We start from the raw sequence: 16166 nt of genomic DNA, 5'->3' as shown, positions 1-16166 counted from the left end.
GGTCCTGAGTTCGAATCCTAGTAGGTCACTCGCTAGTTTCCCTGGTCGTGTGTACACGAGATAGACTGACCTATATAGTACGGATGCTGACTTATAGAGTACGGATGCTTGTGTAGGGTTGAGAGGACTCAAAGCACAAATAAAGATTTAACCTATAGGGGAGATAGACTGACCTATAGAGTACATGCTTGTGTAGGGTTGAGAGGGCTCAAAGCACAAATAAAGATTTAACCTATAGGGGAGATAGACTGACCTATAGAGTACGGATGGTGACCTATAGAGTACGGATGCTTGTGTAGGGTTGAGAGGACTCAAAGCACAAATAAAGATCTAACCTATAGGGGATGAACCCTCGTGTTGCATAGGAGACCAGCTTTCATGACCTTTCTTGATCAGGGCTCCCATTTTGTAAACTGAATTTAGCAAGAGAAAATTTTAGACTCATGGCTATCATGCCAACATAAACATAATGTCCCCCCACAGGAGGGTAAGGCTACTCAATACACAGGAGTTTGCACCAAAGGCTTCTTTACACAAACTATCATTTAAAATTTAATAATAAGGGCAGCAAGAAATACACTTCTTTCTGATGATGTTTGTCGTCCACATTTTCAATATTTAAGTTTCAGTCCAAATGCTTCAAGGATTGCCATAAGTAACACAATGCTATGTATACCATCTTTCCAGTTGCAGACAAACTGCCAGGGACACATCAGGAGTGCCATCTGTAGTTACAAGCTGATTCTCCAATATCGATTTAACAAACTTCTCACATGCCGGTCACAGTTCACCTTAATCTACACGAACACAAAACATGGGGGGGGGGGGGGGGGGGGATTATTTAGGATGTAAAGCTGTCATCCCCATTTCAAGGAACATGTCACTGATTTCCATAGTTAGGTCCATCTTTGCCTTTCTTTATGTCATCCCATCCTCTAACCCAAGGTTGGCCAGGTGTTGATCGGGTCTCGGGAGAAGCATGCTTGATCAGGTTATCTGTGACCTTTGATTTGATGGCAGAAAACACCTGTTTGAACATGAATTATCCAGTAAAGAAGCAACTTTTCCCAGAAGAAAGACGGGGTGCACACAACAACAGTTGCCAAATGTCAAACCGGATTAGAAATCAGATCCTCTGGTGGCTGCTCCTGACTAGTCAACCATTTCCACAAATCTGGGTTTTCCTGGGGAATCAAACAGTCCTAGATTAGAATGCATACAAATTTCAAAAAAAAAAAGAGAGACGAAATTCTTAATAACTACAGTTCACCACCACTAGCTATGGCACTTCCGATGTCCTGAGTCTATAGTAGCTTTTGGAAGCAAAATATCATCATACAGAATGGAATTCATGTTCATCTGTGACTATTGGTAAGATTTAAGGCACCTAAGGACCATCCCTCTCTCGTCCCTGCCCCATCAGCTCTCGACTCTCGTCCCTGCCCCATCAGCTCTCGACTTCACTCTCACAGCCTACAGCAACCTACAACCTCAGCCCACAGCCACATCAGCTTTTATATTTCAGAACTAAGTAATTCACGCAGATTTGTTTCAACGCTTCCAAATCACACAACATAATATATTTTTATTATATTTGAAATAACAAAGTGCATAATATTTACTAGGGCTGGGCACATAAACACCGGTAACCGAACCAAAAACCGAACCGACCCAAAACCGAACTGAAGTATCGATTTTTCGGTGTTCGGTGTCGTTTGTATTTCTGGGAACTTCGGCTCTCGGTTTGATGTCAGTTATCTACTAAAACCGAACCGAAGACCGGTTAAAAACCGAACATCTACCAGCTAACCTCAAGTCCCCAGTCAGCTAGTCCAGAGCTGAGCCTCAAGGCCACCGCTGCCCCTCTCGGTCTCTCCCGCACTCGCAAGACAGCAGGAGCAGGACGCGCTCCCACCCACCGCCGGCCTGCGCGACCACGCCCCCATTCGCTGGATGCCGTCGGCCAGCACATCGGCACCCCCACCCGCCAGCCAAGCGCCGGCCGCAGCTTCGTGCCGGCCCCATCCTCGATCCTCCCGCCAGCCAAGCGCTATGATGCTATCTTTGAGAACTACAAGTCTAGTAAGAATTCTGAAGTCTGAACTATGATATTCAATTATTCTGTTTGCTATTGAGTTGGCATCTTTACTGGTGAGCAGTCGCTATGATACTCAGTTTGCTATTTGAGTTGGCATCGTCTAGTTCAATTTACAGCATGCATGCATGTATGACTGCATAGTCATAGGCAGCAGCTTCCGAGGAGAATCAAGACCTCTGTTTGGCAACAGTTGCTAGTGAGCAGTCGCTAGTTTTAGTAGATGTTACTGTCCATAACTAGTGGCTGTTCTTTTTCAGTAGACAGTGCAGCGGATGCTAACTGGCGACTGCAGTTTATGGTAATATTGAGAAAACCGAACCGATGAAACCGAAAACCGATTTCCTCGGTTTTTATAAAACTTTTCTACCAAACGGTTGTCATAATTTAAAAACCGAAATTTCGCTATTACCGAATAAACCGAACCGAACAAAGCGAATAAACCGATTGCCCAGTCTTAATATTTACAGATGAATTGGAGATGGAATTTATAATACTTTGCAAATTTTTTTGAAAATTTTTTAGACTCCAAACAGTTATAAACAGCTAGCACATGTGGCGCTGACGTGACCAGATGGACCAATCAGAAGCCGCCACCCCGCTATCGCCCCTCAATCTCGCCCACGTCTCGCCGCTGCCAACGCGTCACCCGTCTTTCGCCCGCCTATCACCCGGGAGGCCGGGAGCACGCTCCAACGCGGGTGAGAGCGGGGCGATATCACCCGCTTTCGCTGGGCGGTGGCAGGGTCGCCCGCTGGCTCACTCTCGCCTCGCTCCCGGCTCACTCTCACCCCGGAAGCCTCTCTGTCGCCCGCACTAAAGGCTGCACTGGCACCAGCCTAACTACTAACATGATAAACTACAAGTAATCTGATAGAATGCTTTGTCTTGGTAAATAATAACACTGGTACAGGTAGCTGGGATGATTGGGACCTGTCATTAGCCCTGATCCAATGACAACTGAAGCAGAATTATTGAAAGAAATTTTCAGACTGGCAAGAAACTAGGAAACCACATATAACTTTCTAATTAATATTAGAAATTGTGATGTGAAGCTCCATCATGTTATACCTATAAAACATGCATATTTCATGAAGGCTCAGAGCTCTGGCCTTGGTTTCTGTTGATTCAAAGTTCAATATGTGTGCAGTAACAAGACAGTACATGAGCATGCAAAGTTGCAAACCATGTCGGTGCTACACCTACCAGTCCAAGCAGAGGCAGAGGAGCGGCTGCCAACCGTGCGGCGCACACGGCGTGGACAGATTAGCTGTGCACGTAGCTGCAGGCGGAAGGCTGGACGGTAGCAGGGGGCAGGGGCGCAGCATTCTCTGCTTGCGGTGGTGGACGAGCAGACGAGAGCAGGGGAGCACCGGAGCAGAACAGTGATAGCGTTATGGCAGACAGACAGACAGACACGGAGCCGCAGAACAAAGACCAGCACAGGGATGTGCCCGCAATCCTGCCTCCCCTATCTCCTTGTGTCTCCTGGAGCTGGCGGACAACTGGAACAGCAACACCTTCAGAAGCAGCGGCGGCAGATATGAGCGCATGGTGCCGTCGAACCTCGGACGAGCAGAAAAGGGCAAGCATACGGGGCAGACTGGACTGGGCCCAAAGAAGCTAACATTTCCTTTCTGGTGGACAGGAAGAGGACTAAAACGCTTGAAACATGGCATTTTACAGATTGCGGCATTTAAACGCCAAAACGAGGCGTTTTACAGATGCAAAACGACGTTTTAGGCCTAGTCCTGTAACGCTTTAGAGTTCCAGCCTCTAACGAGTGTTTTGGCGTTTAAATAGTGTTTTAAATTTTTAATAACAATTAACAATGCATCCATGTCACTTGAATTCTAGACCGAAGCTTTTACCATCAGTTGTTCCGACGCTAGTCACAACCTTGCCATACATGTCCTGTTACGCTCATCAAGGACATGTATGACAAGGTTGTGACTAGCATCCGAACAACTGATGGTGATACAAATATTTTTCCGATTAACATAGGACTACATCAAGGTTCAGCTTTGAGTCCTTATCTATTTGCCTTAGTGATAGATAAGGTCACGAGGGATATACAAGGAGATATCTCTTGATGTATGCGTTTTGCTGACGATGTAATTCTAGTAGATGAAAGCCGAGAAGGAGTAAATAGAAAGATAGAGTTATGGCGTCAGACCCTAGAGTCAAAAGGATTTAGAATTAGCAGGACCAAAACCTAGTATATGAGATGTGACTTTGGTACTACAATTAGTGAGGATGGAGATGTAAGTTTGGGAGGCCAGGTAGTACCAAAGAAGGACACCTTCCGTTATTTGGGATCGATGCTACAGAAAGATGGTGATATTGATAAAGATGTTAGCCATAGAATCAAAGCGGGGTGGATGAAATGACGTCAAGCATCGGGAGTCCTATGCGACAAGAAAGTGCCAAAGAAGTTGAAAGGCAAGTTCTACAGGACAGCGATTAGGCCTGCTATGTTATATGGGGCTAAGTGGTGGCCTACTAAGAGACAACATATCCAACAACTAAGTGTCGCAGAGATGTGTGTGTTGCGTTGGATATATGGGCACACAAGATTGGACCGAGTGAGAAACGATGACATACGCGATCAGCTAGGAGTAGCGCCAATTGAAGAAAAGATTATTCAACACCGGTTGAGATGGTTTGTGCATGTCCACCGGAGACCCCCAGAGGCACCGGTGCATAGAGGCATCATAAGACAGGACAATAATGTGAAGAGAGGTAGAGGTCGACAAAACTTGACATAGGAGGCAATCAAAAGGGACTTGAAGGAATGGAATATACCAATGGAGTTATGTTTGGATACAAGTGCTTGGAAAGAAGCTATCCACGTGCCCGAACCGTGAGTAGGCCTTTTTCCTTTTAGTGCTCTCAAAAGCTTTTCCCTCCCCTTTCTCTTTCTCTTTTTGGTGACATCTTGTTGGGTTTCAACTCTAGCCTACCCCAACTTGCTTGGGACTAAAAGGCTATGTTGTTGTTGTTGTCTACTTTATTAAGCATACTCCCAGTCGACTCCTTCCATGGTTTCAAAGGCGTCGCCTAGGCGACGCCTAGGCGTCCAAGCGGCCAAAAAAGTCTAGGCGTCCCCATCGCCTAGCCAAGAGTCAGCAAGAGAGGCAAGAGGGGAGGGGGAAGAAGCCTAGCAGAGACTTTGGGGAGCGGGATCGGCGCCGCAAAACTCGGGGGAGTGCCGAGCTCAGGGGAGCGGCGGTGCAGAGCTCGGGGAGCGGTGGCGCCGAGCTCGGGGGAGCGGCGACGCTGAGACTCGGGGGAGCGCCGAGCTTGGGGGAGTAGGAGCAGCGATGCTGTGATGTGGACGAGCAGTGATGCTGTGACAGACAGGAGCGGCGGCGGTGAGACGGGGGCAACCCTAACCATCAGGGAGGATATATAGGCTACCTGGTGGGCTGGGCCATCTCTTCTACCCCTTCCTTCTCTTTTTTTTCTTTCTCCCTTTTTCTTTTTCTTCCTCATCTATGCTGTTGTTCTGTCGTTTCTTTAATTGGTAAGGCGTCGCCTTGCTCGCCTTAGTAAGCGCCTAGGCGTCGCCTAGGCATCCAGGCGGTGGCCCAACGCCTTGTCTCGCCTTACCGCCTTAAGAACTATGACTCCTTCAATATTCCACTACCCTGAATGTCTCCCACATCAACAACCCGACTATTTAGCTTTGCGTACTTTTGGTTGTGCTTGCCGACAAAAATTACGCTAATATAACTCCCATAAACTTCAATCCGATCTCAACAATGTACTTTCCTTGGTTACAGCCCAATGCATAAAGGTTTCAAGTGCCACAAGCCATCTATTGGATGTGTCTATATCTCATAAGATGTGGTCTTTAATGAAGAGAAGAGGTCTTCCCGTTTTCTACCCTGTGTTCTAATGATAGTGCCCGCTTGCAATTTGAAATTCTTCTCTTCCCTAAATTGTTTCCATTCTCGACTTTTGGAAACAATAACTAGGGTTGAAATATGCCTAATACTTCTACTATACATGGTGTCAGTCCTGTCGTTTTGCAGGAAGAAATGGGTCACATGGCACCAGATCATGTACCTCCTGGTGTGAAACACAAGGGTGATTGGTATTCTATTAGAGATAGCAGGCAGTCCAGTTGCCACCTTTGACACCCCCCATCCATAGTGTCTCTCTCCTCGCTCGGTCTAGTGCAAAGATCACCATGCATCCTCCCGTCTTAGACTCCCGCGCTAGACAGTAGCATTGAGTCTAGATAGTCTGCCAACAAAGGAGACTTGCCACCGCGTGAAGGGTTACTACCGCCCGATTCACAACATCAACATTAGCACCAAATTCACCTTCGTAGTGGTATTCACAAAGAAAAAGTGTATACCAATGGTACTGTCAGATATGATTTTCTCAAATCTGTTTACGAATCTCATGATATTCAAGAAGCCTTACTAGACGATAACTAGAAGGTAGCAATGTATACTGAGTATCAACACCCATTGAGAACTAGAAATGGCATCTTGTTTCTCCATAAAAAAGTACTTAATGCTATTCACTACAAATGGGTATACAAAATTAAAAGAAAGCAAGATGACAGTCTTGACAGATACAAAGCTCAAATAGTTGCTAAAGGTTTTAAATAATGGTAGCATAAATTATGAAGACACCTTTAGTCTGGTAATTAAACCAGCCACTATCCGAGTTGTATTGTCAATTGTTGTCTCCACGGATTGGATATTGCGATAACTAAACGTGCAAAATGTTTTTCTACATGGCATACTTGAAGAGGAGGTATGAAGCAGCCACCAGGTTAAGGACTCAAAAATCACTGATTATATGCAAGCTGGAGAAGGCACTCTATGGTCTCAACCATGCGCTAAGAGCTTGATACTCACGCTTAAGTAAGAAACTCTGTTCTCTCGGTTTCGAAAGCTCAAAAGTTGATACATTGGTGTTCTTCTACAAAAGTGGAGACTTTAGCGTGTTCATGCTAATTTATGTCGATGATATCATTGTGGTGAGTTCCAAACACAGTTGTGTACGCTCTCCTACATGACTTATAGAGGGATTTTGCGTAGAAGGATGTAGAAGAGCTACACTATTTCCTTTGTACTAAGGTGAAAAGGATTTCCAAAGGCATTATGCTTAAACAATAAAAATGTGTGCCTGATCTTCAAGGGTTAGGATGCTTGATTGCAAACCAATCGGCACCCCACTATTGACAAGTGAAAGGTTTATTGTTTATGAATGGCAGTTGTTAGGGCCGAATGATACAACAAGTTACGGCAGTGCAGTGGGAACCTTGCAATACCTCACGTTGACAAGCTCCGATAGTCTTCCCGGACAACAAGATATATCATTTTTTACCTGCTCTTACTACTATTCAGTGTTCTGCACTCAAGAGGATTCTACGTATCTCAAATCAAGTTCAAAAGTTGGGTTGAAGCTACTCAAGTCCTCTTTGACAGTAAGTGCATATTCAGATGCAATGGTAGAAGATCTATAGGAGGCTTTGTTGTATTTTTAGGTCCCAATCTTATCTCTTAGAGTGCAAGAAAACATAATATTGTGCCAAGATCAAGTACTAAAGCCGAGTATAAGGCTTTGGCAAATGCAACAACAGAGATCATACGGGTTCAAGCCTTATTGAAGGAGTTAAATATTAAAAGTCCAAAGGCAACGTGTTTGTGGTCTGTGGTGTGAAAATACGAGCGCGAAATATTTGTCTTCCAATCCTAGGTTTCATACCAGAACTGAACATATAGAGGTTGGCTATCATTTTGTAAGAGAAAATGTTCTTGAGATTGATTTTATACTACTGGAGATTAGGTTGCAAATGACTTCACCAAAACTCTTTAGGTGTGCCAACTAGAAAACTTTTTAGGAAATTGTGATTAAGGGAGGCTGTTAAGATACATGTCTAGACAAATTCCTTTCTTTTATGATAGGTTTCCTAGTAGATTGAGTTATAAATCAATTCTATAACAATATGCATATCTATATCAACTTAGAAGTCCTAAACTCCTAATTATATACTTCATGATATAAAGGGTTAAATCCTTCGTATAAATATTAGATGTTGGTCCAATACAAATTACACCACTTTCAAGCCACATCTGATTTTTTAACACACGTTACCCTGCTCCTCTTGCTAACCTTCCCTAATTACTTGGTCGTTCCTATGTAAATTATCTAATTCTTCAACCCCTGAATCAGTTTCTACCACAGACAGATAACCTGGAACGCCACAGAGGAAGAGCGATTGGTCGGCCACACCCACACCCACACCACAGGCAGGAGAGCTTACGAGGTCGAGCACTTGTAGAAGGGCGCGGATGTTGGGCTCGTCCATGGCGTGCACGTGCTGTTCGACCCAGGTGCCCAGCACCAGGTCGAGCTCCAGGAAACCCCGCTGCTTGCTCCGGTACACCAACCTGTACAAGCCGTACGTGCGCCCTTAGCGACTCGGGATTCAACAAAGGGGGTAACGGAATATCAAGCGCGAACCATCCCGGAGACCGGGGTATGCACCTGTTGAGGAGGCGGCGGCGACTCTCGTCGGAGGAGAGGTCGATCGTGGTGGTGGCGGCGTTCTGCTGGGAGGTCTTCGGGGTCGGAGTGGCCGAGAAGGCGGGGGAGAGGCGCTGTGCGGAAGCGAGGGGAGCACGCGGCGGAGGTGGAGCGCACGGCGGAGCAGCGCGGCCGCCATGGCTGCTTGGGTGGCAGGCGAGAGCCACGGACACAGGCTGACCGACGGCGGGCGAAACGGGAGAACGTCATGGACGTGGCTGCTAGGGAGACAATTGCCATTACGAAAGAAGAGAGAAGGCGATTCGACAAAATGGAGGCGTTGGTTTCTCTGTTTTGGAGACGCAGCGAGAGACAAACTCCAAAATAGATATGAGACAGCACTTGGGGCTACGCAAACAAGTATCAGTGTCCTTTCACCGTTTACCATCCCCGTGCGCAGACGCCGTCTGGCGTAGTCTTCTTGTCTCCGTCGCTTCTCCTCCGTCGTGGAATTGGAGTGCTCTTAGGGTGGACATCTCATGCGTCTCTTCTTACGGTGGTGAGTTCTCCTCGTCCGCCATACCAGACCCATACATCACTCTCTTCTATGGTTATCGTCTCTCCTCTTACCGAACCCGGTTGTGAGCTTAGGGTTTATCTGATTTCGAATCCATGGATTTCGATCCGTTTGGCATTTCGCCAGACTGCAACGCTCCTCTCAACTCCCCCGATCTACACCCTGTGCCATCACCGTTTACAAATCTTGCTTCACCAAGTTCATCTGCGCCACTAGTGCCATTGGGGGAAATAGGTGGCAGTGAGGTGAGGTCAATTTACAGAACTATGTCTTTAATTGTGAAAATAGTCCCGCTGATGCTTGGATGCTCCTGCATTGTCTGTAATATAGGAAGTTCAGAGGATTGATGGGACAACACAACTGGACTGGGATTCGATTATAGTTTTGATGTATTGGATGAAGAAGGAAGAGTACAAGTACCATGCGAAAATGAGATATATTGTAATCTTGGACTCAATAAAGAGGATGAGGCTGCGAATAATAGAATGTGTGATAGATTTTGTAGCAGTGGTACAAATTGTCATACGCAAGAAAGTGTAGATGTTGACAACGAAGACCACCATGCTGATCAGCCATGTGAAGACTACATTCCAGATGAGAAGAGGGTGGTGTACAATAGGATGAATCCTTCTATGCAGCCAGGTTGTTTGTTTCCTAACATGAAAAATTTAGGATTGCTATGCGTCAGTATGCAATAAAACATGAGTTCGAGCTTGGAATTGATGTTACTTCGACAACCAGATACATTGGATATTGTATGGGTGGTGATTGCCCTTGGAGGATCTATGCACGCGAAGAGAAGAAAGGATTGCCTACTATTGTGGTAGCTGTACTAGACGATGTGCACACTTGCACATCAAGTGGAAGGAGGAAGACTACTATGCCAGCTAGTGGTTGGGTTGCATTCCACGTTAAACCCTTGCTCATGAAGAAACCACAAATGGATGCTAAAGAGTTACAACAAACACTACAGGGAAGTCATAATGTCACTATTGGGTATGATACAGTTTGGAAGGGGAAAGAGAAGGCGTTGAAAGAGTTGTATGGATCTTGGGAGGAAAGCTTCCAGCTCTTGTACTCTTGGAAGGAGGTTGTACTTGCTGCCATGCCCGACAGTGTGGTCGAGATTGATGTTATTTTGGAAGATGGGAAGTATTATTTTAGTCGATTCTTTTGTGCCTTTGGTCCATGCATATCAGGGTTCCGAGATGGGTGCAGACCTTACCTTAGTGTAGACTCGACGACATTGAACGGTAGATGGAACGGACATCTAGCATCAGCTACTGGTGTAGATGGCCACAATTGGATGTACCCAATATCTTTTGGCTTTTCCAATCTGAGACGGTTGACAACTGGATTTGGTTCATGACACAGTTGAAAAAAGGTTGTGGGTGATATGACACTTCTTGCTATATGTTCAGATGCACAAAAGGCCTGATGCATGCTGTAAATGATGTATTTCCGTATGCTGAGAGAAGAGAATGCTTCAGACATTTAATGGGAAACTATGTGAAACACCATGCTGGTTTAGAGCACATGTATCTAGCAGCTAGGGCATATAGGAGGGATGTATTTGAACACCATGTCAACCAGGTCAGAAATGTTCATAATATTGCTGAGTACTTAGACCAACACCACAAATTCCTTTGGTACAGGAGTTGTTTCAACAAAGATATCAAATGTGATTACATCACAAATAACATGGCTGAGGTTTTTAATAACTGGGTTAAAGACCACAAAGACCTTCCTGTGTGTGATTTGGCTGAGAAAATTAGGGAGATGATGATGGAGCTATTTCATCGTAGGCGAAGGATTGGTCAGAAGCTTCAAGGAATTATTTTGCCATCTGTCTTAGCATTGCTAAAGGCTAGGACTAGAGGGTTGGGTCACTTGTCCATTGTAAAATGTGACAACTACATGGCTGAGGTACAAGACAGCACTAATTGTATGACGAAACATGTGGTGAAAGCAGATTTGAAACATTGTTATTGTGAGGAATGGCAGCACACTGGGAAACGTGTCAACATGGTCTAGCCCTAATAATAGCCCAAGATTGCAGAGATGTAGGCATGGAAAATTTTGTTGACGATTATTACTCTGTTGAAAGATTCAGGATAGCATATTCAAGAATGGTGGAACCAATTGGTGATCGTTCGTTTTGGCCATCAGTTGATTTCGCCAGTGGAGTGTTTGCACCAATTGCTAGAAGAGGTCTTGGTAGGTAAAGAAAAAATAGAATTAAAAGTTGCCTCGAGGGTGGGAGTGCTAGAAAAAATACTTGCAACGACAATGAAAAAACAAAAAAGCGACTCAAAAGGCAATACACTTGTCCTAATTGTGGTGAATTGGGACACCGCCAATCTAGCTACAAGTGCCCTTTGAATGGCACAAAAAAGGCTAGTTCTTAACTTACTTATATATGCAGGGGCGAAGCCAGGATCCGAAGACAGAGGGGGCAGGCTTAGCCTCCAAGCGACTAAACCAGCAATGACATAATATAAAAAGAGCAAGGGAACCAACCACAATGCATATATTGATATATAATCTTCATTACAAAAACAGTATAATAAAAGAGCATCTATTTTGTCAAACAAATTAAAATTACATCTCAGTTATTTTGAATTTAGCTCTACGTGTATTAGCTAGATCATAGGCCTTGATAATATCATCAGAACTAATCATTGCCGCTAATTCCCTTTCAATATAAACGACCAGATAATCCCGTAAATAGGCATGTCTTCATAAATTTCATAGCTGAAAAGGCTCACTCGATGTCGTATTTGACACAGGGAGAGTCAAGAGTAATCTCAATAATTTATCTACCATTGGATAAGAAGAATTTTTATCCAATTTAACTAATCCACTTGTTAAATCAACCAAAGATGATAAACCCTTTAGTTCTGGATGGTTGCAAACATCAAGTTGAAAATGTGACAATTGGCACTCTAATTGCATTCTTTCTTGATTTGAGAAATCTGCAGGATAATACGTTTCCACTAGAGAGCATACTTTTTCTATGTCAAAAGAGCCAAGTATTGAATTTAAGGAAGCACAAAGTAATAATACTTTTCCACTAGAGAGCATACCAGTTGGGGGTGCCAGGCCCACCCCAGCCCCCTGGTGGCTTCGCCACTGTATATATGTGTAATTTATCTTAGTACTCGTGAACTAAATGTTTGAGTATTTTTTTTGAGTAGGAAAAGGAAACCACGGAAGAACACCACAAAAAATTGGATTCATAAAGAGTTGCGTACTTCTTCACAGACTATACCTGAACAGCCAGAGCTAGCAGAGGTTGAAGAGACAGAACAATTGGGTCTTGCACTCTTCGAGCCACTCGGTGCACAAATCACTTCACAAGTGGCCGATGCAACAGCCCAGCAGACTCCACCAGCTTCTCCACCACCGACAAGGAAATGGGTAGTTAAGAAGATCACCCCCAAGAAGAGACTGAGGATTAGTGCTCAGAAGAAGCAGTATTAACTGCTAAGAAGAACCACTGTGTTGTTGCTTTAAGCTGTTGCTTTAAGCTGTTGTAATGTCAGATGTATTCAGTTAGTTTCAGTTTGTACCCAGTTCAGTTTGTACCCAATTTCAGAAGCTGTTGTACTGTCGCCCAGCAGACCAACTTGTATTTGAGTATCAGTTTGTACCTGTTGCCCAGTTCCTACTGCCCAGCAGACTGTCAGTTAGTTTCAGTCTTGTGTATGAAATCACTATGTTTCAGTTTGTGGCTTCCTACTGGCTGTTTTTTTACTATGTTTTAGTTTCAGACTGTCAGCATAGTTTCAGTTTGTTGCCCAGTTCCTACTGCCCAGCAGACCAACTATGTTTCTGACTTCTTGTCAGCATAGTTTCAGTTTTTTTACTATGTTTTAGTTTCAGACTATCAGCATAGTTTAACTATGTTTCAGTTTGTGGCTTCCTAACAGCTATCGCTATGTTGAATGGCTTCATTCAGCTTGTGTTGTCGCCAGTGGCATGCGCTGCTGAATGGGAGAGTTAACAATGGCATGCGCTGCTGAATGGAATACTTCAGTTTGTGTTGTCGCCAGAAAGAACAGATAACACCACACAGACAGAAACTTCAGTTTGTGTTCTCGCCAGAAAGAACAGATAACACCACACAGACAGAAACTTCAGAACGCTACTATTTCATACCACACAGACAGATAACACCACCAAACAGATAACGCTACTGTTTCATACAAATGGCAATTCGAGACAGAACGCTACTGTTTCATACAAATGGCCACTTGCTTCATAGAACACTATTGTTTCATAGAACAGATAACACCAGACAGAACAGTTCATAGAACAGATAACACTACTGTTCATAGAACATATAACACCAGACAGATAACGGTTCTACATACTACAATTGGAGCATTACATACAAAATACCTTCATCCAAACCAAAGGCGACCTCACAACTACATGTTACGATCATTTATCTCTTCGTTGTAGTTTATGACACGATAGTGCTCATCAAATGAGACATTAGCTTTATTCTCTTCCCACTTGAGGTCTTCAAAAACCATTTCCCATAGCTCTAGATCTTCTGTACTGTAGCCATCACAAAGTTCATCATCATCTAAAGGATGTTCATCATCTATGGAAGGGTTGTCATAAAGATCCCAACTAGGATTCTTTGTTTCCAAATCTTGTTCACAAACAATTGAAGTATTCTCTAGCTCCTTGCACGCATGTTCTAGATGCCCGCAAACCTTTCCTATCTTGCCACCTTCTACTTCTGGGATAGTGGAACACAATTTATGAACCGAATGCAACAGTTTAGATTGCCTCCTCATTTCTTGAATAGCGTATCTCAACGAATTCTTTATTTCACATGATACTTGAAGTCGACATTTTCCTGTGCAACAACCAGATGATAATCACGGCGTACGAAGATATTATTTTCCTATCAGTTTACCTGTACCCTTTCTAGCAACAAAAAATAGGAGTGTATGAGTTTGATAATACATACCACATTTGATGAGGCCTTAACTGCTTCAACCTTGTCGACGGCAATGGCGGCGAACTGAACCACAGCCTTGGCCTCCTTCTCAGCAACAACGGCCGCGCATCTCGCCTCCGAAGCCGCGATGGCAGCAGCACGAGCCGCTTCTACAGCATCGGCAACCACTTGGCTCGGAGGAAGATCCATCCGCAGAGGAGCAGAGAAAAGGCGGCTAGGTTCCTGGATTGGGGAAGCAGGCCGCGTGAACACAAAATGGCGGCTAGGGTTTCTGGATTGGGGGTGCAGCCCGCATCAATAAGAAACGGCCGGCGCTAGGCTTTTTGACTGCGTGAGCACAGAATGAATTTAATGTTGACACCAAACCCAAATCTCTGTCTGTTGTCCATATTAGGAAGAGTCTGCCGGCTGCGTCTCCAAAACAGAGAAGCTAACGCCAACGCCTCCATTTCGTCGAATCCCCTTCTCTCTTCTTCCATAATGGCAATTGTCTCGGCTGCTGGGTGGCCCCGAAAGCCCGAACCGCTGCCGGTTCTTTACGTGCCGGGCCAGGCCTTAGGTTAAGGCCCTGGTTAGAGGGACTAAACATTAGTCCTTGGTTTTTAAGTCTCATTTGGTTCTATTTGTACTAAGACTAAGGTTAGTCTCCAGACTAAATTTGAGTCCCTACTTTATTTGGTTTAAGAGACTAAATAGATTCTAAACACATTAATCGTGTCATTTGTTGTATGTGTGTCCAGCATCGGGCTCATTTGCAACATGATTGGTTGGATACGCGCCCGGACCGTGTCTCCACGAATGCAGAAAATGTTGTACAATTTGCCTTTGATTGCACATGCATATCCAAGATCTGGTATGTTCCATAGAGACAACCAAACACAGACCAAGGTCTAGTCAATGCATGTGGAGAGCTTGGTTGAGCTCGCGCGGGCAACCAAACATATGGTAAATGAAGTACACAAAGACTGAAATACCCTGTGTACGGCACAACTATATCTTCGTACGGAGGCAACACTGCAGTCATGGCAAAATCTTTCGTCATGACAGTCCGAAGCGTGGCCCAGACATGGTACTCTTCTCTTCGGCTAGGGATGATCACGTCATGGCAAAAGCTAAAGGACATGCTGGTCACCAGTTTTCAAGGCTTTCAAACAAAGTCAGTCACAACTCAGGCCTTGTTCCAGTGCACACAAGACTATGAGGAATACCTTCAGGCGTATGTCCGAAGGTTTTTGCGACTCAGAGCACAAGCACCCACAGTACCCAATGAGATTGTCATTGAGGCAATGATCAAGGGTCTTCGGAGAGGGCCTATGGCCCAATACTTCGCCAGGAAACCCCCTTAGACCCTGGAGAAGTTGCTTCAGAAAATGGATGAGTACATCCGGGCGGACAACGACTTTCGCCAAAGAAGGGAAGAAGCTTACAGATTCTCTGAGATGACTAGGGGCTTCAGAGGAAGAATCCACCCTAGGCATGTCAGATCAATCCACAGCTCCAGTCAGAATGATGACAAAGGAAGCTAGCTTCAGAGACCACAGCATACCTCACAGTCTTCGGGACAGCAGCAAAGCTCCTTCAGGCCACCAGCTCCAAGGGGCAGAGGTGGCAGGAGCTTCGGAGGAAGATATGGGGATCAACCTAGGAAAATCTATTGCTTATTCTATGGTGAGGACAAGGTTCATACTACAAGAATGTGCCAAATCACTGTTCTGAAGCAAAAGGAGATCGCTGAAGCCGAAACTCGGCAGAATCAGCCGAAGCAGGTCTTGCACACTGCTTCGTGCCACTCTCCCTACATACTAGAATATGTGGGCAATCATTCTGTAGCTTCTGTTGCTTCGACAAGCCATTCACAGGCTTCTTGGCCTCAGCTCCCACCGCCACCACCACTGCAACCTACTTATTCCCGAAGCCAGCAGCCAGAAGGGAGCTAGCACTCCCAACAGCAACGTGAATTCAAAGAGGAATCCGAAGTTCGTACAGTCAATAGTACTGTGCTAGAATCAAAGCACATATACTGA

General features: G+C 44.9%; 1 protein-coding gene across 1 annotated transcript; it reads right to left on the bottom strand.

Moving 5' to 3' along the window:
- Positions 1-539: 539 nt before the first annotated feature.
- On the bottom strand, positions 540-8801 carry LOC103648030 (succinate dehydrogenase assembly factor 2, mitochondrial). The gene is given in 5 exon segments (XM_008672532.4): positions 540-1027; positions 1116-1184; positions 8385-8511; positions 8609-8735; positions 8738-8801. Coding segments are annotated over 5 exon segments (519 nt in total). The 5' UTR covers positions 8787-8801; the 3' UTR covers positions 540-880.
- Between the last annotated feature and the right edge of the window lie 7365 nt (positions 8802-16166).

The sequence above is a fragment of the Zea mays genome, chromosome 2 (genome assembly GCF_902167145.1).
Source record: "Zea mays cultivar B73 chromosome 2, Zm-B73-REFERENCE-NAM-5.0, whole genome shotgun sequence".
Lineage (NCBI taxonomy): Eukaryota > Viridiplantae > Streptophyta > Magnoliopsida > Poales > Poaceae > Zea > Zea mays.
The sequence above is the reverse complement of the archived record's forward strand: the minus strand, read 5'-3'. Positions and strand labels throughout refer to the sequence as shown.